The following is a 26,240-nucleotide window of genomic DNA, read 5'->3' on the forward strand; positions in this document are numbered from 1 at the left end:
CTTCAGGCTTTCCAGGCCAAATCGGGGCCTACTTTGTCTGGGATTCCCCTTTGAACTAATGCGTTTGTGCCGCTGCTGCCTACCAATGGTAGAAATTAGGACAGAGCATCTGTCTGGATATAACCTGAGGAAATCAACAGCTCCCTCTCTTTCTACAGCAATAGTAGAGAACACATCACTTCAGGGTGAGCAGCAGAGTATCCAAATATTAAAATATAAGAGTAAAGATTAGCTCCTTCAGACAGGAAGGAACTGAGAGACGTTTCTTTTGTTGAAAAGAAAAGCTTGTCTTCTGTTTCGTGCTGTGTTGAGTCAACAGTACCAGCTTGTGTTCATAACTGGTCATTGGACCTGGATTCTTTAGCCAGACAACAGTTCAGCCTGCGAAGGGCAAAATGGATTGTCAAAAGCTCTTCAGGTTCTGGTGATAAAAGAATCTAGTGGACGTACCTACTTGCTGTAAAATGTAGGTCTTTCATATTTTAGAGGTCTGACTTGTAGTTAAGATCTCATGATGAGAGAAGTGAAATCCAGCTTTCTCGCAGCTGTGTTTTCTAAAGATGAAAAAGTGAGCAGAGGTATGGAAGGCTGGGGAGGAACAGGTGTAGGTAGTTGTATCTCGATTGCTCTCAGAAAAGTGGCCAGCCAGCATGGGTTTGTGTTTTATGCATAATGTTGTTGTAGCAAAAATCATGACTCTAATCTTAGCTTCAAAGATATATGAAAAAGCAATTGCCTATGTTATATGTGAGACCATGTTTAATACGGGCACTGTAAAAGCTCCTTCAACTGGTAGGCCTGGAGTAGTTGGGGGAAAAATACATAATCTGCATGTTATTTCCTCTGGTGTTTCTGGTTTTTTTTTGTTTTTTGTTTTTTTGTTTTTTTGTTTTTTTGTTTTTTTGTTTTTTTCCAGCAGGGGTATCATTTTTGATTCAGGCTACGTTATCATTACAGACTAGAGTTTCTGGATTATAAGTGACCCAGCAGTATGGTTTTCTTTTGCTTTAAAGCATAATTCTGTTTTCTTTGTGTAGTTTTGATTTCACTAGGTTTGTGTTTTGTTGTATTTTCTGCTGCAAAACATAGGTAGAGTATAATACCCCTCTGCACCTCCCCTGTAGAATAAAAGCTCCAAGGGTTGATTGTGTCTCTTCCACCCTTAGCAAGCCCTGCGCATTCTCCCAGAGGGAAGTACCAGACATGGAGACATCCAGAAACAGATGTGATACCAACCTGTGCGTTGCATAGATGGCTAAGGTGTTGGCAGTAAGCTGACAAAGCCTGGCTCCATTGCTTTCACTGCGCGTACACTGTGTAACTGAGTTATGCGTGTTTGGTGACCCTGTATTCTGGATGTCCAATGGTTTACGTGGAACTACCTGCCAGTGCTGGGAGTGCGACTGGGCAGCTACTGCTCTGACTGGACTGCCCTCACTCAGGAAATCCCAGACAGGTTGTCTCTACTGGCAGAATCTCAGGAATGATTGGGAGGAGGGAGACGCAGATCTAAGCCAACCCAAGAATTTGATAACCTTCCTTACATGAAAGGTATTGTGAAAATTTGAGGGAGCAGATAACAGTGATATGTATGAAGGTGAGAAACTGTCTGTGGGTGTTGAACAGAGGAAAACCATAAAAGTCCAGGATGACTAGTCTATAATCCTAAATATGATTCTTGCAAGTTTATATAAGTATTTAAGGAGCAGCCATTCTTAGTGTTCATTCTTATCCCCAAATTATTGTGTTAACATAGAGAGGAATATGGACAAAGCAAGGTTTGGGAGTGTATTTAAACAAAACAAAACAAAAAAGAATCAAGGAGATAGGTTTCTTTTTCTGTGGTATAGTGAAGTTTAGGAAGATTAAACAACAGAAGAGGTAAAACAGTAAATAGAGGAAAATCTGACTGCCAAGATCTGCGTGCTTAGGGGATGCATTTTTCAGCGAACTCATACTTAATGCGTTTGAAATTAAAAGTGATAAAGCAATGGTAACTGTAAAGAATTTTGTATTTCTGTGTCTCTACTTGTTTTATTTGTGATGGCAGCTCATTTTTGTTCTGCAGAACAGGTGTTATAGGGCAGGCTGGGCCCCTATAATTTTTCTTCGTAGTGTGCTATATTAAAAAGAATGGAAGGAAATGAGGGTATAGAAACTCTTGCTCTTCTAGCTGAAGAGCTTATTGATCCCAGATGATTTCATGGGCTCCCCTGTTTTCTCTTTCCTCCCAGAACAAACATGAAACTTTTGGAAGACCTCACTTTTTGAAGTCTGCCCTCTGAACTACCCACATGCTCCTTGGTGGTATTTAGTCAAAACAAGCTGGGCAAGCAGAGGTCTATTATTTATTGAAAAATCTGTTATTTAAGCAAACCCAAACCGGAAGGTGTAGTAGTCAAGCATAAGGATGCAGGCTGAGTGTAGCCTATTTGAGGCAGCACAGCTGTAGCTGAGTAAGGATATATATGTGCTCTAATTTACTGAACCACATGTAGAGATATTGCTCATAGCCTTAGTTCTGATGGCAAATCTGTAGTAGTTCCTGTTCTGTAGGCTGTTCAAAGAGCCTTGTGGCTGGAAAGCCCATGTAAAGGACAGATATCAAAAGGGTTTCTAAAGCTGAACTTCATCTTGAAATGTGCTCCTCCTCTGTGAGAAGTGATCACTCATTCCTGTAACACACTATTGGGATACATCAGTTTGGAAAAGGAGGTGGAGATTTGCATAACTAAGAATTTGAAATGGCAGAACATAGTTACATGAACTTGGAATTGAAGCAGGGAACCTAACTGGATCAGTAACAAGCATGAGGCTCTGATGGCAAGAAGAAAAATTCTAGTTATCTGATTATTAAAAAAACTTTGTACAGTGTATAGGTCTCTCGGAGACTTGACACAAATGTTGACAGAGCTTGAGACTGCTTAAACATAGGAGCATAAAGAGATCTCTATAAAATGATATGACTTTAGGTTACAAAAAACCTTTTGTGGGCTAAGATTTTGCTGCTATCCAGCAGATAGTAAAGTTACAGTCTTTTACAAGAGCGCATAATAACAGTTTTCATTAAAGGATGAGGGCCTACACAGCCAGTTAAATTTTTTATAGTATGATTCACCTGCTATTGTAGACTGTTTCCTGATCACTGGTATTTGCATAGAATGAAAGAGGTCATATGGCTCGTGTGAGCATACTGTGCTGTGCTGAATCAGCTATCAGTAGGGCTCCAGCAATGCTTGTTAAATTTGTGTAAGATTTATGTACCTGTTAAGAAGATCAAAAATAAAAGGTGTTTGGGAGATGTGAAAATGAGAGGATGGACTATGAACAGAAGCAGCCTACTAGGATTTCTTTATAAAATGACCCTTGTGCTTAGCTGGGGCAGATCCACAGAGGAAGTTAAGCTCATAACTCTCAGTTGGGTAACAAAACTCACACTGAAATTTATGGGGAGTTAGAAATCCATCCATCTATCTTTCTGTCTGTCTATCTATATATATATATATCTGTCTATCTTGGTGAAACTTGGCCCTGTTATACTAGTCATGGAGAATAATTATAGTGCTGCCTTACAGAAGTATATTTAGTATTGCTCTCAGAAAATCTCTTAATATAGCTGATACAAGATAGTACACATCTAGTGAATCTTTTAGAGAGGCTGTACATCTCCCCTCTTAACCTGCCTATTCTGTCTCCTGTTTTTTATTGAAATCCTTCTTCCTTCTCTTTGTATGTTGTCACTGTTACACAGCTCTTACTGTACAATATTTTTTAAAAAATCCAGGCTTTTACAGTAGAAAGTAGCTCCTTGTGCTGCTACAGAGCAGTACAACTGATTTGTGACTGTTCTCCAAATAAGAGTTTGGTGTTACAGGCAGTGAGATATTAAATAATAAACCAAAAGGTATTCTGTACCATTTAACCAGAAGTATTTGAGCAACAGAAACAGCTACTAAAATTTGTCTGCATTCAAAGTGGGTAAGCAGAATGAATAAATAGGAGGGGGGGAAATAAGCATAAAGCAAATAAAGTTTTAAAAGTTTTCTTGACTCTTACCGCCCATCTAAAAAGATGCATTCCTCAGGGAGCAGCCATTAACCTCTATGGTATAAGGACTAGAGAAGTTGCCTCTAGTAGCTCTGTTCAGTGATATGCAAGTCTTCACCCTGTCACCACAGTATTAGTCACTGTTGCTGGTTTCGTAGCAGTTACTCAGAGTAAGGTGAAGATGCCAGCAAACTGCTATTATAATGTGGTAAAAATAATTGGGGTTGGACCTGATGGAGATGGTGTAAGAGTTCTGAGGAAAAGTGCAAAGTCAAGTGTGCTATTTCAGCACAGCCGGGACTCTGCAGTATGTTGTGCTCTTCGGAGTCAGCATCGAAGTGATGCCTCTTTATGGTGGGCTTCAGGAGTGCTGGTACTAAGAATGACCATGGAAGAAATATGAACCTAGGTCCTGATGGATTTCACTTGTTCAGGTGTTCCGTAGCACTCTACCATAAATCTGTTAATCTTAGTACTTTTCCTCAGCTCAAACTCTTGTTTAAATATGTGTGATATATCACTCAGAAGTTTCCCCAGGCAAATAGTCTCCTTGCTGAAATTAAGAGAGAACATGTTTGAATGGTCAAAGACCTCCACTTCAGAAAGTGAAAAAGTCCTAATAAATAAGCTTATGGTGTAAGGCTTTTTATAGTATCTTGGGTAGAGTGAGGAGGTCTCGTAGTCTTGTCTTTCCTGTTTACTCCCACATGATTGGGTATGTCCATTAGGTTGTTCCCCCCATTTTTGTATTTCGAAGGGAAAAGTGATGCTTGCCTTTCCATTCCAAGAGACTGTGCCTAATGTTTATGCTGTGAAAACTTAACTGTTATGTTATCCTTCTCACACTGCTTCTTCTTGGAAAAACAGCTCTAGAATTGAGTTTCATAATAAATGAAGCATGCTGATGAGAAATATACTGGGAATATGTTAGCATTTTTCTTTTGTGAAAAAAAATTTCCTTGCAAGTCAGAAGTGTTCTTCAGTGAGGAGAAAATGACTATGTATAATTACTTACATTCTTGCAGTCTTCAAAATAGACCATAGGTTTTACTGGATCTCTCTTCTCAACAAAGAAACATTTTTTTTTTAATTTTGAGATTAAAAGTTAAATTAAATCAGTCTTAAACAGTGATGCAGGGTGCCCACAGAGACCCTATCTCACAGTAAAACTAAGGTGATACAGATATTTAACATATTAATTAGGTCTATGGAGAAAGTAGAGTTATTTTGTGTAGATGGGGATTATTGTTTGTTTTAAAGCAGTATGGATAAGCCTTGAGACTAGGAGAATGTGGGAAGGCAGCTTGCCCCTCTTCATTGCAAGATTTAAAGCAGAAAACCCTTAACACTAAATTACCACATAGCAAAGAAAGTAGCAGAGCTGGTTTAGCAACTCCGGTATAATTGGATATTATTTTGCTGTTTAATGTGAAACCTAAATGTAAGAAATAATCTTTGGAGGCTCTGACAAGATAATGTAAAAATTATGCAAATGGAAAGCTGTGATGACAATTAAAATGGACAGAGTTCAGCCTTGTAGTCAACAAGTAAAATGTGCAAGTATCCCATTGTAACTGGGTCCTGTTTGTACATTAGTCACTCTGTGCTAATGTACAAGGTTTAAATAATCATCACTATGTATATAAACTTTTTTTTATGCAGTGATAGAATTGTCCCTTAAATTTTCAGTAGTTTTTAAAGAAACTTTACCTTACAATTCTTTGTACAGTGAATAATTGTTGTAATATGTGATCCTTGAAGTGATCACAGAAATAAAAAAACAGGGATTTAGCAGTTGCTTTGTATCCTCTTAAGTGTTTATTTCAAGGAGACTTGTTTTTTTAAATATTTATGTAATTAGACATGCAAACAAAGGCTCAGTGTATATATTTCATCTTATTTTCACTGAAATCTGTGCATATGCATTTATTTTCATATGTACTTTTCCAGATAAAGATCTGTATAAACTTAAATCTTATTACCACATTTTGTGTCTGCTTCAATTGCTGCAGAAGGATGCATGGGATATTATGTTTCCCCTCCTCAGACTCCTATTACTCACATAATTGAATAGAATGTTTCAAAATTCACCTTTGAGTTGAGAGCAGTTTTGAAGCATTTCAGCCCAAAAGGGAACATTCTGTATAAGTGTTGAATCCTAGGTTTAAAAGAAAATGGCCACATCAATCCTAGGTAAAATATTAATGCAACTTTGCCATAAATATAGATAATAGTCTTAATCTGGGACTTTGGAGTGAATCTCTTTCAGCTGGCTTCCTCAGAAACACTGAGGATCTATTTGCCAGTAGTTAGGCATTTTGTGGTGAGCCATGGAAGAGAAGTATTAAAAATAATTAAGGAAGAACTTACAGAATTAAGGCTGTCATTATTTGGTATATTTTCTAATATGGAAATACATTTGTAGAACTATTGACTAGTACTTTGGGGGTGGGGGGTTGTACCTTTTTTGGTTTAATATATAAATATCTTTTTGTCCCCTTTGAATATTTGCTTAGACCTTAGTAATGTCATGACTTCCACTCCAAATATAAAGGCTGTGAATGGGAAAGCTGAAAGTAGTGATAGTGGAGCTGAATCAGAAGAAGAAGGGCTTCATGAAGAAGAAGAAAAAGAACTACAGCTAAATGGAAAGGGTATGTTTTCTAGGCTTGGACCAATGTTTCTTTCAAACTCATTCTTACTCATCTAAGTGGCAGAAAATCCCAAAGAATCATGAATGCTGTACTACTTTAGGAGAATTTTATGTAAATACACATATGTTTGAAAAATGGCAATGTCTCAGCCTAGGTTAAAAGCCTAGGACAAGTTTGTGAGCTATCCCATACAGAAAAATTTTGATTCATGTAGGAAGTCCTGTTAATATGTTAGCTCAAAGTCTACAGCATACCCTGCATTGTTTTGGTTTTTGTTGCCAGTGTTGTTTGTAGGAGTTGTGAGTGGATGCATGGGATGAAACAGGAGAATTAAAAATCACATTTCTTTTCTTCAGAGAAAATAAAAGAGAACTTTTGGTGAGATTTGCTTAGGGGATTCATAAAGCGTTTTGAGAAAATACCAGTCTCAAATGGAAATGAAATGAAAGTATGCTTTTAGAATTCTGTGCAGTTTTTTTCCCCTCCAAGGACATTATGGTAATTCTTTAATTTATCAGTGAGACGTGCAGTGGATTTGCTTACTTATGTTTTAAATATCATTCCCTCATTTTGCAAAATAAAAAAATATACTTACACTTTTTACAGGAACAGAACTATCCCTATGAATGTGTATCTAGCTGAATTCTTATATTTTGTTCTGCAGATACATTAAACATAGAGCCCATCAGAAAGTTAGATACATGAAGAAATATGTTTTGAGCTATTAGGCATCTACCTTTCTATTTGCAGCATTTTCTTACTCTTTTACAGAATATAAGAATGTGAAGCCAGACTCAGCAGCTTCTAAGAATTTGGAAAGTATTGTCACTAATGGCTGTTACAAGGACAGCTTTATCCCAGATGTGCAGAATGGCATCCAGACCAAATCTGCCCTGAATGGCTTGAATGTGGAGGAAGAAATAAAGAAAACAGAGCAAAGCCTAGAACTAGCTAATAATACTGCTCACCAAGGTATTGTCCTTGCAAGACTATGTTGTAATTTTCGTATGTTTTGCTTGGAAAATATTGCTTCTGTTGAAAGCTTAATCCTGGGATTCAGAGACAAGCAGCCATGTCTTCTATTTATAGAATCCTGAAGAATACTCATATATATATATATATATATATTTATTTATTTATTTTTATATATATATATATATAAACTTTATTTTATATTGCTATTACATTTGATTAATATTATTTTTTTTACAGAAAAAGAGATGAATTCAAAGAGAGGGAGGCCAAATACACAGAAATGCAATTGCTTTTTTCTAAAATCATTATGTTATATGTGCAAATACTATTTGCATTTGAAAACTAGTCTGTAATGAAATGAAAATCACTAATATCTGTATTTGTCATTTCCAAAGACTGAACATATTATAAATGCCTAGTTGGTGAAAGTGATGTCTAAATACATCATTTTAGAACCAACTGATAACTTAAGGCAAAACTACTCTATACTGAGATTAGGTAGGAGAGCAGAATGAGCAAAGTAGAATTAAATTTTTCATCTTATAAAACAAATATCAACATGAGGTTTAGTTTTGCCATTAGTAAAAGTTTTATATAATTTTTGTATTAATATAACCTCTTTATTCTTAATCTAACTTTAGAATGATAATAGTAGATGAAAGGGGCAGGAGCTGAAGCTCATCTAGATGTTTTAACTCATTGCTTTACTCTTTGCCAGGATTGGCTTATTTAGAAAGCATGTGTGCATCCCTCCCTTACGTACAGGTGCAAATGAAGAGAATACTGAAGAGATCTCAGGAGCTCCGCACTTAACTAGTGATTCAGACAGTGAAATTTATTGTGACTCTATGGAGCAACTTGGACTAGAAGAGGTAAGAGCTTAGTGTTTCTAGTAACATTCTGAAATTGGTAAGTTGATTTTTAAATACGTTCCCATCTGTTAGATGAACTGGGACATGCAGAGGTGAATGAAGTAACTCACGTATACCTTTCTCCTGTTCTAGCAACCATTTTTGCTTTTTTTATTGTCAATCTTTTACACTTTGGTTGCCACTGATCTAAAAGCCTTGAAATCTTTGCCCTCAGATCATTCACGTGAGGGGAAGATGTGCCAAAAATAACAGCACAAAGAAACTAAGAGCTATGTCCACAAATGGATTTAGGGCCTTGCAACATATGTAGGGACCAGATCCAGCTATCCCTAAGAAGCAGTGGAATGTCTTTGCAACTGTGCTTTTTGCACTCTTTTCTTCCAGCCTCATGAATCCTGCATTTGTTTCTTAGAATGAATGGAGAGTAAGCCTAAGTAGGTGGCTGGAAAGTAGCCTAGGTCTAAAGAAGTGAGAGATGATCATGATTTTCAGGGGCTCTTCTACCTTCTTCAGCTCTAAGATACATCTGACTTTTATACGAAAGGTGGGCACCAACTGTGCTGGCTTAATTTTGACTGAATTTGTGCTCCTATCTTTTATTAACTGTGATCTTAGTTGACCTACTTGCTTGGATCTCTGAAGGAGGTCCAGTTTAAGCATGGACTTTGTCGATCGTACTCAAACACCTAATTTTTTCCTGATTCTGAGGAAGAGCATGTGAATGATGTGTGGACTCAGAAAGCCTGACGAGTACTGTAATATTGTACCATTCTCTTGTTCAACTGCTTCCTGAGGATCTAGAGAATTACTTTTAGTACATCAGACTTTTACCTGGTAGTGAAGCATGTTGGGAAAGGGGATTTGGTAGAAGTGCTGCAAGCTCTATTATATAGGTGATTTCCCAATTGTCTTCTGTATCCTTTGAGCTTGTTTGAGACTCTTTAATTGAGGTGGGTGGATACTTTGTCATATTTCCCAACCTGTGTGAGAAAAGATCCAGTCTTGAACAAAATTACAAATGTTCAGGTAGATGTAAATAAAAACATAAATGAACTACAGATTGTCTAATTCAAACTAGAAAAAGTTCTGTGAAAAAATAAAGCTGTATTTTTACTGCAAAAAATTTAGCAAATGCAGCTTCTTAACCTCTGATCGTGTGGGTTTATGAACATACTATTTGACAAACAGGATTTTGGCAGCTGTTTCCATTTCTTTACCGCTTCCTTTGGCTGTTTTGGCTTTCTCATGGAGTTATTCTTCAGCTAGCTCAAGTCCCCAGTTTGCTTCACCATGTAGTGCAGATGCTTGTCCTTGCACTGAGCAGAGTGGTGCTGGTACCGCCTTAAGGCAATCGTGTTCTGGAACATGTAATTGTGACCTTATCAATATGTGTATACCATCCATTTTTAATATCTTCCTACATACCACAGACTTTGAGAGATAAAGTTGATGGGAGACTATTATGACCTTTATTTATTTATATATTTATTTATTTATTTGAAAGGTGCAGGTAGAGCCAGGTAGTTTTGAACAGGTTTGAACAACCTGCAGTCAGTGTAAACACTGCCTACTCAAGTAATGCCATGTGACTTCTGACAGTGTGGCTCACCAATTTGAGTTAGGATACCTTTTCACTGTCTGTGAGGCCAAGCCAACCTTACAAGGAAAAAGTGAACATTTTCAGATCTTTTCAATGTTCAATTTTAGTGATTACTGCATATGACTGTATCTTGGAAATGTCTAAAGTAATTCCCACATAACTTTAAGTGTTACCACTGTTTTCAGAATATTTGCCTCAAATGAGTGGATAACTTTTTCAAATCTGAAAGGACACTTAGACAATAATGAGCACATTCTGTGGGGAAAATATTGCTCCTGTTAAAAGAAAAGTCTTGATGCTGGGCAAAATATTTTCTTAAAGTGAAAGAAGAGATGATGCTTCTTTCTTTTTATTGGTTACCTTTTACATTTTACTGAATTTAATTACTTGCTAATTTAATTTGTAGCCCTTGGAGATCATCACATCAGCCAAAGGATCCTTAAAGCGTTCATCCCATTTCTTGGATGTAGATCACAGTCTTCTGTTAGAAAATACAGATTTTCCAGGACATGCTGGCATGACTTATGGGAATCTCCAACTTGGAAATAACGTAGAAGGAACAGTTCAAGAAAAAGGCGAAGTCAAGTGTGGAGGAGAAGATGGCAAAGCCAATAGTGGGGGCCCTCACAAGGAGAAGAAAGGTGGAGAAAAAGTGGATTTTTATGGTGTCAGAAGAGGAAGAGGTATTGCACATGCTGCTTTTGTTTTCTCTTGCCTGACTGCCATAAATTACTGGTGCCTGAGAACCGCTTGCCAATACTGACCGGTAACATAGTCATGCTATACAGTGCTTCCATCCTTCACAATAAAAATAGATAATGAATCCTAATTCCTGTGGGTAACAATCAGCTTTTGCATCCAGAGTTTTTATTGCATTCATAATAATAATGTGAAAGGATGTTCTCATGCTAGGGAGAATTTGAATAAGCATTGTGTTTTGGCCTACCTTACACTTCAGCTACTGTTTATAGCACGTGTCCTATTTAGAAATGTAACTTTAAAATGCATCTGTGCATGAGAAGAGTTTCTGTGCAAGTTCCATACCTATTTTTTAAATGTGCATGCATTTATACTTCCATGGTATCTTGAAACCGTGGAACATCTTGGAAACATATTGCTGACACATTGTTTTCTATATAATTGGAGTGTTAGCCATGCTTTTGAGTGATTCTGATACTGTCTAATATGGTCTTAAAAACCTAAGATGAAACAATCACTTAATAGTTCAGATGTTCCGTATATATTGAACCTCTTCTATACATTTTCATAACATTTAAATACTTCCATTTAGGAGCAGCACCATATTCCACTCTACTTTTTCTATTAAGTCAAGGATAAAGTTTACTTTTCCTATGGTAAAAAGTCAGAAAGTACTTTATTTATAAATAACACACCTTTTTATGTGGCACCTTTACATTATCAGATGCAGAAATTAAAATATCCCAAAATAACTCTTATGTCAAAAACTATTATGAAGAACATACTATGGGACTGCACATTGTTTTAGCCCTTTCCCCTTCTCTCTTTTGTGTTTTACTAATGTTTGCTACTTGTAAGCAGAAACAGGTTAGTTGTATAAAGTTTAAAGGAGTATAGTACATTTCAAACAATTATCTTCTTGTCACTCTGTTCCAATGCCCTTTGCATTCCAGCTGGAGAATCTCCCGCACTGAAAACATCCCTACCCTTGATAATAAGACAGCTCTCACTTCCTTTTCAGTAGGATAGAAGTCACTGCTGAGCTTGATGGGATCTGAATTAATAATTTTTTGCTAAATGTTTATGCAATTCTAGGACCTTGAAAGATACTGTTATGCTGATGCTGTAGGGAAACAGCTCAGATGATGTTGTAATAACCTCCTCGTGCTTTTGAACCGCCCATAAATATAGCCTGTGATTAGAAGTACTGAACTAAGTTGGGGAGGGAGAAAATTATAAAACTGATAAAAACAAACATTTTCAACAGAAGCGGTAGCTCATTCTGCGTTTCATATATCTATTTTTTCCCTTTCAACACAGGGCACAGACTTCAGCCCCTAGGCGATGGTGCACAAGGTGGCCAGATGGGTAGTGGAGGGGACGGAGAGCGCTGGGGATCAGACAGAGGACCCCAGGGTAGCCTCAATGAACAGATTGCAGTATTGCTGATGCGGTTACAGGAAGACATGCAGAACGTCCTTCAGAGGTTACATATGCTGGAGGCAGTTACAGCCTCACAGGTAAAATCCTAGTTGGATTATTCATTGAAGGTGCTTGATTACATTTTATTAAATTTCCTTGGATATTTTTATGCTTTTTCAAATTAAAATTTCATATTTTCTTAGTATGTAGGGAAATTTCAATTATGTTTTGTAATTTATTTCAGCTTAAAATTTTACACACAGCTTTATGGTACCTACTCTGAGGAACACAATTCAGGACTCTTGTACGTGTTAGTAAAAACATGCATTTTGACCTAGAAATTAACCATATTATTTTGCTGATTTTTGTTGTTAGACTAATCTCTGTCATGCTTGTGGATACATATTATACAGTCGCTATACAGAGATTCTGTAGTTAATGTTAGTAATATCTACTCCCATATGTTATGTGTTTGACAGTAAATCTCAAAGCATTTTCAAAGGCATTGAGAAATTATCTTAACTTTCCAGATTGGTAAATGTTTGCAGGCAGAACTCCTGAGTCCATTATTCAGTTACCAGCTTCATTCTTCATAGCACTCTTTCCCCCCAAAGTAATCTAGTTTTCTTGGAATTTCACATCATGTATACAGGGTAGACAAAAGAAGTTTTAAGCAAGCGTAGATTTTTATTGATATAGTGTTTCTTTTCCTTCTATTTCAGTGAAAATACTCATACGCTTACTAGTGTGTTTGAGAGAATAAAATGTGCTGTGAATATAGTTGAACCAGCAAATGGTTCTGAAAATGGTTTTGTTTGCCTTGCTGTAGAGATATATTTTGATCTCGAGAATTAGAAAGCTGTGCAAGTAGTATCCTATGGGATACACATACTCCAAATCTAAGGCAGTCAGAGAAAGGGATTTGTTAAAGCTGTGATTTTGTTTCATCATAGCTATTCAAGAATCAAAGTTAATTTTTTTTTTCAATCCAAATTATATATGAAGTAGTAAAAGACCTCTTCCCAGAAGTTCATGCTGTATCCTTATCTGAGGAGAAGCAGGGTCAGGAAGCTTCTAGCTCAAACTCATATTGATTAAGAAAGACCTAGAAAACAGACTGCTTTGTTTCTGTGAAAGTACCACAATGTGTATGGGAGCAGTCTTGAAAAGTTTCTTGTACTTCTGATTCTCTGGAGTTGCCTAGATGATGTAGGATGAAGTATTCTCTTTCCTTTCTGCTGTTAGACATGCCTGTAGCTGTAGCTCAAGTCACACTAAAACAAAGTTTTTTACCTTTATATACAGTTTAAACACTATACATGCAAATTTAGCTGTTGGTATTTCTACTCTGGCTTGCAGCTGGTGGGAACTTGAGGAAGCTGAGATGACAACTGGGGCAGGGAAACCTTGAGAAAGTGTAAAGAGGTCCAGAAAGTGACACTGACTCATTTTTTTTAACATGTAAAAATGTGATAAAAATGTTATAAAGAATAACAGAAGCATGAGAGATAAGCTGGAAACTAGGTGGTGAAAGGTGGGTTACATGGGGAGTAGTTCTGGTCCTTAACAAAGTTAAGGAAAAGCTTTCTTTCTAGGGATGGGATTACAGGCATTAAGTTCTGTTTCTCACATTGTCATAGACAGATTGCAAAGCCTTTGCAAGATGAAGAACTTCATTTTCTCATTTTGTGAAGCAGAAAAATTTTAATTGCAGTTTCCTTTTTGATACTTATCAGCCTTGTTTTGTCTTTATAGGCAAGATCTGCAACACTACTCTCAAATTACCAGCCTGCCTCCTCTGTCAAGGTAAAATATTGTTTTTTATTTTTGTAAAAAAGTAGTGTGAACAGAGAAAAAAGATGATGATGATGAATATTCTGTATCTAGTTTTCTTAATATGTGCTTGTTGTCATGTTTCTCCCTTGACTGGAAGATATAAAATAATGTGTCTGAAGAAATTATTTGACAGATGAATCTTGCAATGAAATGGAAATTGTTTCTGCTCTACTTACTAATATTTTCTACTTTGATATTTGTAGCATTTGAAGAGTTTATGAAGTACATGTGTAGTATTCAACGAGTGTACAGACTGCTTACTAGAATTTCTTCTGTTTTCCTTAGAAACCATCATGGTGGCCCTTCGAAATTTCTCCTGGTATTTTAGCTTTTGCTATTGTATGGCCATTTATTGCCCAGTGGTTGGTGCATGTATATCTTCAAAGAAAGCGAAGGTAAAGACTTGCATTTAATAGGGCATGTATTTGGTATTTCATCTGTTGAAACCAACATGAAATATTCTGTGTTATTTAGAGAGACAGGACATAAAATATTGCCTTCAGGCATAACCATAATGCAAGGATATAGTCTCAATATGGCTTTCACATATATTTGAAACTTCAGGTCAGTATCAAAATGGGGAGCTTGATAATCATTGCTTTTGATGTATCTGGTTTCCTTGAGGTCTTTATTTCAGGACTTATCTTGCTTAATGTTCCATTTTATGTATCAGTGGCTAATAGCTCTGAAGATACCAGGCTAATAAAGCAAATTATATAACAGAGTCCTTGGTATGACCATGACAGGAAGGTGTGTGTTTCAGTCACAAAAAAACAAGTAAATACTCAACAAGAAAGGCTGGAAGCTAGGAGGAGCGCTTTCCATTAGTTTGAAATTACGGGAAGAGACATGGATACTTTTTCTACTCTTGAAAATTCCTCAGCATAAGAAAGTATTTCTTAATTTGACTCTGCATGTGGCATGCTCACTAAAGGCTGCTAAGGTTAAATCCATGAAGTGCGATGCAAAATAAATGATTTCAGTGAGTACACTTAAGCACTTGAGGCTGGATGGCTTGGAGGTGTCTCTTTGGCATTCTTGACCCTCTCACTCCCAGTATCCTGAGTGATTCTCGCTGCTTGCTAGACTCCCTAGTTTCCTTGTGCCATGTGAAAAATTTCCCCCTACACAATCCTTTATGGAGTCCCATATGTTACCTATTTCAGATTTAACATTTACTAGCAATTTGCTACAGTATTTTTGCAATGTCTGCTTTGGCTTCCTTCAGCTGAAGGACAGTTCTATTCTCTTCTTACCTATTTCCTAACCTCTCCAAGCATCAAAAGATCAAACAAATGTTCTCTAGTTGTTACATGCTTACTTAAACCTCACACCTGACTTTGTTAGCTTAGTATATGCTTACCTTTTGCTCTTAAGCTTTTTTCCCTTTGCATCTGCCTGCAGAGTCTGCATATGCATAGGTCTTACTAGAATTAGCTTAAATTGTTGTAATTTTTTAATATTTGAAAGTTCACATTAATGGCTTTCTCTCAAACAGTAAACAGTATGATGGCAGTAAAGGCTTCAAGTCTGACATAATTCCCTGTCTCAGAGCTGTAACTGGCAGTACTGACATTACTTGCATTGTCTGATGAAACCAGAGACATCACTATTAAGGCTTTTCAGGCAGTTATACATGTTTTTCTTTTCTTCTGCATTGATAAATGGAGATTTCCATTTCATCAAAAAGGACAAAGTTCTTTAAAATCAGTACAGTTGTTGTTGTCTTCTGTGAAGCTCCTATGAACTTTAATGTTGTTTAGCTCTTAGCTCTGGAATTGCCATGTTTCTCTTTTCTTCATGTATGTTGCTATTGTAAATCTTTTTTGATCATCTACTCTGACCTCCATAGCACAAACCACAAGCCTTTCCTGAATCAAATCACAGGTTCAATCAGAAACCAGCTTTTAGAAAAACAGCCAATCCAGCAATTTTGCTAATAAAGTGTCCTAATGATTCATTGCTTAAATGAATAAATAAACAGTACATTATTTTTAGTTTGGATTTTTCTAGCTTCAACTTTCATCTCTTGGATTTTCCTAAGTCTTTATCTACTTGGCAGAAAGACTTTGATTTGTTTTCCATGAGTACTTTATTGCTATAACCAGATCACCTCTTAATCCTCTCTTGCCTAACCTAAACAGATGAAGCAACTGGAATCTCATTTTAAAGTTGTTTTCCAATCCTGTGATTGTTCTGGTGGCTCTCCCCTGAACTTTCCATGGTTTATCAACATCCTTTTTGAGTTCTGGACACCAGGATTGGTATTATGGTCCACTAATGGTAGTAACAGTGCCAGACACAGAGGCAGCATAACCCCAGGTAGTCCGTACTCTGTTTACTCATTCATGAATTGCCCTAAGATGAATACGAACTTCAGGAACAGAAACAACTGAAGAAACTTCTGTGTTCTTCAGCCTTTCTCTTTGTTTTTAAAGACACCTTCCTGTAGCCAGGATTTAAGAATTATCTGTTTCCTTCTGTTTCCATCACCTTTCCATTGGGAGTTCATCTCCTTTAGCAACTGGTAGGAAGAGAAGTTATTGGTACACTCAGAACTCAGAACTAAAACAGGATTGCGAAACAAAGATTCCTTCAGCGTTGTCCCATTGCCAGATCTAGCTTACATGTTGTTAATGTGTTTTAAGCAACAGCTGTACACAAGACATGTATTGACTATACTACATATTTGTGTTTCTAATAACTTTTGGATGTAAAATGCATCAACTGGCCTGGACCAAAACCCGAGAGTCTGTGCTACCATGTGAGGTTTTCATATGATGCCATAGCGCCAATAACTCCTGAAATCTCTGCCGCATAATGGAGCAAGTTAATGAAAGTGATGGTGAAAAGGCTTTCTGTAGCCTACAGCTCTGTTTAGGGCACGCCCCTGGAAGGGGGAGCTTGCCTCACTCTCAGCAACCTCCTGCATGGTGGTGTAGCTGTTCTAGGACTTGTTTTTAGCCTCCTAAGCTGTCTCGTTCCTTTATATGGAACTTAATGCTGAAAATTTGGGTACTGATATTTGTAGCCTTCACTGAAGAAAGCTTGTAAACCTTGAATTGTAAATGCTCCAAAAACAGATCACAAAAAAAAAAAAAAATTTAATAATGATTGCAAGTTGTTTACATTCAGCTCATGATTTTGGACCATTCTAGGACGATTGCATGTTTTGTGGAGTTGCTGGAAAACAGCTTGTAATTGTTCTGCTGCAAGTCAGCAAACCCTTGATGGGGTCAGGCACTGTTGTTCTCCTTTACCACAAACTCCTCTCTTGTCCTGTACTGTAGGAAGTAACAGTATTAATTTCATCTGCAGTTCAGAATTCTTCATGTTTTTATTTTTTATTCCTTGGTGAAAGTTGTGCTAGTTCTGTAAACATAGATTATTTTTTTAACTTGAGGGCAAATTTTAGGGTGTCACAAAGCAGTGTTGGACTTAATAGATTAGAAATCATTCCCATTTAAACTTAGTTGATTTCAGATGTTTAGCCAAATGAAAAATCATCTCATATGTGAAGGTACCTTTAACTAATTTATTTGATTCTTCTTTCAGAAAACTGAACTGAGAATTTATGATTTTGCTTAAAGGCTACTAGGACTAGAAGGCCCTGGAAGGTGAAGGAATTCTGACTTCTCATAGAACCTCAGGATCTGGGATGATGTTCCTTCTGTTATAGTAATATTTTGTACTACCTTTGAGCGAAGCATTTAAGGACTAACATTACTGATACTTGAATGATTCACTGCTCCTAGGTTACAAATAAAATAAACTTAATTCCATCCTTAAAACCCCATGAACAATAATTGTTTGGAACGTGCTTGTGGGTGGGCCTTCAGTAATTTCTGGTTTTGCTGATGTCAGATAATGGGGAAAATGTCATCTTTGTAAAAGAATAAATGGAAAATATGTAAAATCACTTTAACATAGAAATAATTTTACAATCACAATATCTCTGCCTGTTTTTCACAGGGATATACTATCAGATGAAAGCAGTAGTGAAGTATGAATTCTATACACTGTAAGCTGATGGGGGGAAAATACAATATAGCTCTGAGCAGTTCAACTGGTTATTTTTACTGCTAAACTACTGTGGGACAAGTTTCCTTGTAAATGGGTGAAAAATGAAAGTTGAATGTTTCACTTATCCTTTAAGATTGTAAAAGTTTAGGGAATTGCCATATATCTTGCAAGTCAGAACTGTTAATAACAGGGGAACTGTCAAGTATCATTTTGAAAGCAGTGTGCGGTACAAGGGATCCATCTAAAAAGGCTGCACCTTATAATATTTTTAACTTTGATAATTGTATTCTTGATGACAACACCTTGTTTTAAGTGAAATATATAGTTAATGCACAAGGTGCTTTAATTTGAGATAAAAACTAGATCGTAAGAATATCTTTAAAATTTTAGAAAGCTGAGTGTATTTAAGTTTTCTATTGTCAGGTTATGTTGAATTAAAATAAGATCTTATCTAGTCCTAATCTATTGTGGACTTTTTCCACTCATTTTAAGAAAAAATCAGTTCTTGTGTTTCTCTCTTATCCTTGTACTTCCTTGCAAAACAATTTTAAGCTAATTTTGGTGCTGATTCTTTTTCTTTCACGGAGTACTTATTAACCAGTATGCAGATAAACATACAACCTTGTGAAGTTTGCTTAGTCAAAAAGCAGGCTTTACAGTTAATTTTTAAATGATTATGTAAGTTATCTAAATCTCTGGAAAATGGAAGTGCATTTAATACTAGTTTTCTGTCAAATTTAAGACATTCATTTACTATAAATAATTACATCATACCATAACCTATGCTTAAGGTTTGAATATTTAAAAATGACACCATATTATTTATGTGCTTTCATTTTTCAGCCAGAGTAAATATTACAAATTATTCTTGAGGAAAGTTGTTTTCTGTCCTTCCTGAAAATTTTTTATAGTTTGGAAAGCATTTTTCATACAAGCTACATTTTTATACAGTATAAGACAAACATTAAATTCGGTGATTACCAGAGCAATTTTAATCTTGTTTTTAGTTCAGTGTTTTTTTTTTTTAAAGTGATTTTCCCTCTTCTGATTTTCTTTGTTGTAAAGCTGAATTAAAAAATACAATAACCAGAACATCCCTGAAGACTGCTGCAACAATCCGATGGTTTGATATGCCAGAGATCAGTTCTGGCCCAAGATACCCTGAAAATTCAGGTTTGAACAAAGCTGGTGTTGTAATGGAAGTTCTACTACCATCTAAAGGCATTGCGCCTGTTGCTTAAAGTTCCTCAAGTGATTGATTTAATATCATGAAATGATAGAAATTATTACAGAGGAAGGATATTTTAGCTTAAACGTGATTTAAAAAAAAAAAACTATGGCAGCATGTCTGATGACAGGAAGAAGCACTATAGAGCACCTCTCCCAGTTCCAAAGAATGTTAGATATAGGTGTCTAGCTTTTAGAGACAGTATAGACATTCCCAAAGGTACTTAACTGTTAGCTTCCCAGTGAAATAAATGCAGGCATGTGTTATCTTTGTTATTTATTAATGTTTCAATAAATCAATCCCTTAATATTCTTGGCATTTAATCTTGGATTTTCTTATTGTTTAGCAAATGCTGCACCCTGATGCTTTAGCTGTATAGAGGAGCATGCTAGCTGTGTCATGAAGAAGCAGCCACAATCTTAAGGCTGTAATACAAAGCAACATTGCTTTCATAGCCATTTACCTATAACTCCTGTATAACTGGGCTTTGGCTGGTATGGGTATCGCACACTCAGGATGACATAGCCTGTGAAAATTGAACAGATTTCTAATTAGCTTGTTAAAGGGTAAGGAAAGTTACTTTTATCATTTGCTGGAGTACAAAGAGACACAGCCTTAACTTAGAGACAAGGGCATAAACAGACCCTTGGGGCTGAGAATTGGAGTATGTTGCTCCAGCTGGTGCTCTCCACAGAAGGGCTGCTAACAGCTTTGAGTAGCACTGGAACCATCCAGGCTGAGCTCCAGATTGCACTTGAAGTCAGTCTCCAGCTAGTTTTATCCAGTGAATCAAACTTCATCTCAAAGTAGATGATCTAGGTTTCCTTTGGATGAAGCCATGTGGAAGAGACTCCCAATGCTCATGGGTTTTCAGTTCAGGGAACTGGAACAGAGCAAGTCTGAGGTGGGTGGGGGCACCTGTTAGGTTCTCAGCACCAGCTCTTTCTCCCTCCTGCTCCAGTCCTATTGCAGCACAGGCAGCGCTGCAGGAGATGGAGCCACTGTCATGTGACTCTTTCTAGTAACTGCAGAGAAGCAGAGCTGGAGCAGAGATTACAGAGCATCTGAGGACTCCTTGCTCTCCTCCCCTTAATATGCAAGCATAGCTTGTAATAAGGATTGCAGGGAGTAGACAGCAAGCCATGAACTGAAGTGCTTCCAGGACTGTGATACAAGGAAGAGCTTAGAAAATTAAACTTCAGTAAGCATCTTTGGAGAAGGATAGCTGCAACACACATAGCTACTTTCTGTTCCTTAACAGCAAAAGGGGCAAGTACTTCCTTATCCTTACTAAAGTTCTGCTTATCTTTCCCTCATTATTTTGTGATCACCATGTTCACACTATTACTAACTGAAAAAGCAACAGAGATAGTGATAGAGATAGTGATACTTAAGGAATACAATATTACACCAAGGGGTTTTGATCTGTGGACAACAGGAAAAGTTTTGAAGAGATACTAGTACATGCAGGTAATACCACTGAGTTCAGCACAGGAGCACTGCAATCTCAGCCCATAAAATTTAAAAGCTGCAGAAAGTCTTTCATCTGAATGCTTTAGATAAGCTGTTCACACACTGCACAGCAAAAACTTTGTTTCTACTTTAATAGAATTTCCTTATCTATAATCAGAATCCTTTCTTAGGGGAAGAACAGTATTTTTTTCCCCCAGTTATAGAATAACATGTTTAAATTAAGGCAGGGTCAAAAAGAAGAAAACCAATACTGGTGACCTAACACTAAGTCAAAAATACAGCAGTAGGCTATGGCAAGACTGACTGCAGTGTTTATTTATTTATTTTTATATAGGACAGAGTGCAAAGTATATTTTTAGAAAAGCTAACAGATAGCAAAAGAATATAGTTTACTGGAAAAGTGACCATAGGTGAACCCTGATCATACTGAGACTGGAACCTATTAGCTCAAGAACACGTCAACATTTCAGTATCTTCATCTCTAAACCTTGTGCAACACAGAGGCAAGTATAACAGCAAGTTAGAGGTAGTGACAGTCATCCAAGACAGCTATTGCTGTATAAGGAAGCATGACAGTTACTGATCTTTACAGTTTTTAGCACACTTCTGCCCAGGTGACAGATAACGTGGAAGCTACAGCATTTATATGTAGGTTATGCACATGAAGAGAAGCCTAGGCCTTCAAAAACAAAACAAAAAACAGGTCACAGCTGGCTGCCAAGTGATATTCCACAGCTGTAGTTGATTACTAACAGGAAGCAGCTTTAATCATCTTCAGCTACTACATTTGAATTTTTTTTTTGTACTTTTCCCTGTATTGTCTTTCAAGTTGAGCATCAACACCATTTCCCCCCCCCCCCCACTTGAATTAACAAGGAGGCTCTTTGAGACAAACTAAGTTGAAGAATAAAGCTAGGACACATTTTTAGAAAAATCAATCAATCAGCATGTAATACTAAGCTCTATGTTTGCTATCATCAGGATAAAAACAAGATATTGAATAGAATGGGATACAATAAGTCTTCAGTGCTAATTGTGCAAAATTTAACCAGTCAGACAGCAGTGTACACATGCTACAGTGATACAGTTTACATTAGGCATTCTGATGGGCAGCTGGCTTATATATAGTTCTGTAGTATTTGTTTTTGTTTTGCATCATAAAACTATGGTAGAAGAACCATGATCTTCTAGAAGGTTTGAGGTTTAGAACGAAATAATAAGTTATGAAGATTCTTTCTGCCTAATGCTTCAGTATACTATCATCTCTGGTTCTATGTAACTATGTTAGCATTAGTTGCTTAAAAGTCATCAGACCTTTAAGTAGTTCCGTAGTTCATTGTGATGGGTTAAAAGGGTTATAAATAAAAGCTTGCTTGATCCTCACAGCTGATTAAGAAAAAAAAATTGCAGTAGTCTGACATTTTGAAGATAAATATCCATTAACTCCCTGAAATAATTCTTAATTATAATGTGAATGCATTATACTGCAAAATGGGAAATGTTGTAACCACCTGTAAGCTACTGAACACAACAGTTTTGGTGTTAAATTTACATCATTTCCTACCTAGCATGTTTTTATAGAGGATTTTTCCTTAGTGTGAAACTGATGTTCTCATAAGACTAGTCTTTTTTCTAAGTAACATTGCTACAAATGTAAAAATGAATTGCATAAAATAGCAGTGATTTCAATTAAGGTATTATTTTTCATTGGGGTTCAGTAAATTTCAAGTACACAAAGGAGAAGTCTGTATTTTTAATGTAAAGTTATACTAAAGAACTTCTGTTCTCATTTGGAGAATTAGTCTTCTATTGATCATGCTTCAGTAATATATTACATGCAATTCTTTACTCATTTTTTTCATGTAGCATTAAATTCAATAAGTTTAGAAGTTTTCAGAAATGAAGCCCTTAGTGAAGGGAGTAAAAGTCACAGATGTCTTGCAACTTTCCAAAATTCTATTTCAATATGATGAATCCCAGCTCTAGGTCAAGGCACACAATAACACAAGCATTCTGAACTGTTAGCAATTAGCTCTCTTTTGTCCCTTCTAAGAAATCTTAGGATTTTTTCCACTCCCTTCCTGATTCTTTCTTAGCTATCTGAAAGGACAAGCAGGAAACCTAGTGAATAGTGTTTACTCCGAATTCCATTCACTAAACCTTGTGTTCCAGGAAGCTGCGCAATGAAGGGACAACTCATTCCTTCCGCCATGAAATGTCAATTCATGAAACAGTCTGAAAGTCAGTTGGCAAAAGCAAAATGCTAGGCTTCTGGCATAAAGCCACTGGGGCTGGCAACACCAGCCAGCACAAGCGATCTTTTAACTAACAAGTACAAACCTGAAAAATAAAAATCTTCAATAAGCCAGCTGAGAAAGATACCTATGCAGGAAAAAGAAAAAACTATTAAAAGAAGGTAATTTAATCAGTATTAGCTGCAGTGAACCTTTAAAATCTAGCCCCCATGCAAATTTTCTCATGTTGTATTTTTGAAGTATATTTAAAGACAATTTCCCCCTAATTAGAAAGTATAATACTGAAAAGATACCAAGTTCTAGTAAAATCTAGTAAAATCTTGTTGTGAATTTACAATACAATAGTCTGTTAACTTGCAATACATTGTAGTCTTTAATATATAGCAGCTTCAATATCAATAATACTTCACTTATTAGCCAACACTCAGGTGATTTTTTTTGTTTGTTTTCTAACATCTGACATAAGAAAGAATGCAAACACACAAACTCAGTATTTTCTGTTTAAAACAAGTAATTGCTAAAATGTGTGCTGCTCAAGTCCATCCTCCTACAGCATGTTCTAAGTGGTTACAATACAACAATTTCAACAAAGTATTTGACTAATAGAATTGCCCCAAGTTTTCTTTCCTTACCCCATTTGTCCAGGAAAGGATGACAAGCATTAGAACCATTGGCAATCTTCACAACACTGACAGGACATGTACTGCTGAGTTAACTCTGAACAACACTGCCTGTCTTAACCCTTCTTGGAATAAGATAAACAGAGAAGTAAAGTGTTTCAACAGTTCAGACTTTAGTTTCCCATCATGAATGGGAACATCAGTTTTGCACAAGGGATATATATTCAAATTGGTTCCAAAGGACTACTCCCAAATGAGATTACATTGAACCACAGGTAGGTAAGTTGTATTTAAAGCAATTAGCATGTATGCATGTCCTTTCCCTATTACATTTAAAGTAAAATAGTTCCCCACCTCCTAACTGGTTACACAACACTTAAAAAGAACAATCTTTTGCCAAGTAAAGTGTTACTAACTAAGAAATACAACACTTCGGCCTCTCAGTAAGGTGCAGTGAGATAAATAAAAAAAGTAGCATAAAGGCACTTGATACCAACTAAGTTTTGTACAGTAGTTTCACTTCAGAATAAAGGAAACAATAATAAAAGCAGATTGATCACTAAAAACACTCTAAATTTGGCAAGAAAACTTAGTAAGACCAAACTAGTGTTATTGGACAACCTGTAAGTGTGCAAAAAACATGGAGCAATTTCACTTATCTTGATGCTATAAACTAAAACCAGACACAGTCAGATGCTGAGCGTTATTCCTAGCTTCAAAATAAGAGGTATCAGTTTCATCATCCGGCTGAGGTATAAAAGGCATAGTTTGATGCTGTAGATTATCCCAGTCTACACCATGAAAGAAGGGATGTTGTTTCAGTTCTGAAACAGAAGTTTATACAAGCATTAGGAGTTTCCTTCTCTCCAGGCCCCACAGTCACTTTGTTCACTTGAGGAAAAATTGTCACTTGTTTTGTTCTGTTTTACTTTTTTGGAAAGCCCAAGCTCAATTGCAATTAGGTTGCAATTATCCCCAATCTCAGTGAGATCAAACTATTGTCATACCAACTTTCTTTCCTCAGCTAGAGATCCTATTCTACACAACTCATATACTGGATCAGAGGTACTTAGGGGCTGTCACAGAAGAGGCATTTTTCATGATTAGGCACCACAGACATTTTAAACAAAGTCTGTTTGTAGTTTTTGTCAAAATTCTGGGTTGAGTGAGGACATACAGAAGTCAATGCAACCCTCCTCCATCCCAGGCCACCTGCCCTTTGCTAGCCAGACTGTTCCATCAGCTTTGTATAGCCCCTAAAATCATTCTCTTTTCCTACCACCAGACACAGAGGTTAAAAAACACCTATGGTCAAATTACCACAGACCATCAGGTTCCTCTTTCCCAGCTACTGGAGGCAGGTTAACCAACCAAGCTGTAAGCTTTTGACTCTAGAACTTCCCTGTCCTGTCCATTTTGACCAGAAGACTTCCTGGCATGTAGCATCTGATAATCTGATTTCTGATCATGAAACATCATTCTGTGATGAAAGTTGCTTTGCTGCTTTGATTGAATCCAAGAAAGCAAATTTTCAGCTAAGTGGGATAAAAACCTACATTTTTATCACCTGCAGCACAGAAACTAGAAGCTAACTGAAAGAATAATAGGAAGGGCAAGAATTACATATAAAGGTACATGGATGTTGGTCCAAGACAATCACTACAAATTTTAATTCTAAGACACTAGAACTTGTTTATCATTTTGACATTTCCTGGTCAAATAATCTAACGTAACATTAACATTTTGGGGCAAAAGACAAGAAAGCAGAGGGCTAGCCTTCTAACTCCTTCTTATAGTTTAAACTACTATACATCCAGAAGGACACAATGGACACATCCACTATATGCCTAAATTACAGTTCTGCACTTAAAAAGAGAACTCAAGTACTGAAGGCTGTCTTCAGCAGAAAGATGAGCAGACTGCATGTTCTTTTACAAAGAAGTATTGATCTATGCCATAGCTGGCAATCACCTCCTGTCCACATCTCTGTCAAAAAAAACCCCAAACCCTTGAGACACAAGTGTTCTCTGCCAACTGCTGCTCATAAGCTTTGTTACCTGGACATAAACAGCTGACAGAAGCACACCACTGGGATGTGACACAAATTTCTCAGCAACTTAGACTTCATGCTGGAGAAAGAGGGAGAGCAAGAATATGCGTGCACGTGTGTGTTTGGCGTGGGGGTAGACAAGGACGGACAACATGATGGAGACAGTTACAATGGAAGAAAACCTAATGGCTGTCCTGAAATCAGTTCATTCAACTTCACTTCAATGGGCTATAAATCAGATAAGGAGATCAGTTAACAGTTACAGGTCCTGACAAGGAACCAATTTCCTAGAACTTCAGACTGGAAGAAACCATTATGTTGTCTAGTTTAAATTGCTATGAATCACAGGCAATTAGATTTTCACCCTATTACACAAGTTATTGCCCTTACTATGAGGTTTAACTAAAACACTCTCAAATTAAGACATTAGATGCTTTTTGAGAGACATTAAAAAGTCAAAGAATTCCCTACTGACATCATAAGCCG

The 26,240-nt window shown here is 36.7% G+C and overlaps 2 protein-coding genes across 12 annotated transcripts in view; one reads left to right on the forward strand and one right to left on the reverse strand.

The window, feature by feature from the left end:
* Positions 1–19,667, forward strand: part of ACBD5 (acyl-CoA binding domain containing 5) — a 31,598-nt gene extending 11,931 nt beyond the window's left edge. For 4 of the 5 annotated variants that reach the window (XM_067291830.1, XM_067291829.1, XM_067291831.1 and 1 more), the window contains 8 exons: positions 6,564–6,701; positions 7,473–7,673; positions 8,442–8,548; positions 10,555–10,831; positions 12,168–12,367; positions 14,025–14,075; positions 14,391–14,500; positions 17,661–19,667. In XM_067291830.1, coding sequence (XP_067147931.1) covers positions 6,564–6,701; positions 7,473–7,673; positions 8,442–8,548; positions 10,555–10,831; positions 12,168–12,367; positions 14,025–14,075; positions 14,391–14,500; positions 17,661–17,673 — 1,097 coding nt within the window. In that variant the 3' untranslated portion in view covers positions 17,674–19,667. The remainder of the gene's footprint in view (positions 1–6,563; positions 6,702–7,472; positions 7,674–8,441; positions 8,549–10,554; positions 10,832–12,167; positions 12,368–14,024; positions 14,076–14,390; positions 14,501–17,660) is intronic. The other variant, XM_067291832.1, reaches the window with a different exon arrangement.
* MASTL (microtubule associated serine/threonine kinase like) overlaps positions 6,152–26,240 on the reverse strand; it is a 36,215-nt gene continuing 16,126 nt past the window's right edge. For 2 of the 7 annotated variants that reach the window (XM_067291825.1, XM_067291826.1), the window contains exon 12: positions 21,139–24,528. In XM_067291825.1, coding sequence (XP_067147926.1) covers positions 24,371–24,528 — 158 coding nt within the window. In that variant the 3' untranslated portion in view covers positions 21,139–24,370. Of the gene's footprint in view, positions 6,206–9,379; positions 9,529–17,158; positions 17,390–19,762; positions 19,883–21,138; positions 24,529–26,240 lie in introns of those variants that run through there. The other 5 variants (XR_010883521.1, XR_010883520.1, XR_010883518.1 and 2 more) reach the window with 5 other exon arrangements.

The sequence above is a fragment of the Apteryx mantelli genome, chromosome 2 (genome assembly GCF_036417845.1).
Source record: "Apteryx mantelli isolate bAptMan1 chromosome 2, bAptMan1.hap1, whole genome shotgun sequence".
Lineage (NCBI taxonomy): Eukaryota > Metazoa > Chordata > Aves > Apterygiformes > Apterygidae > Apteryx > Apteryx mantelli.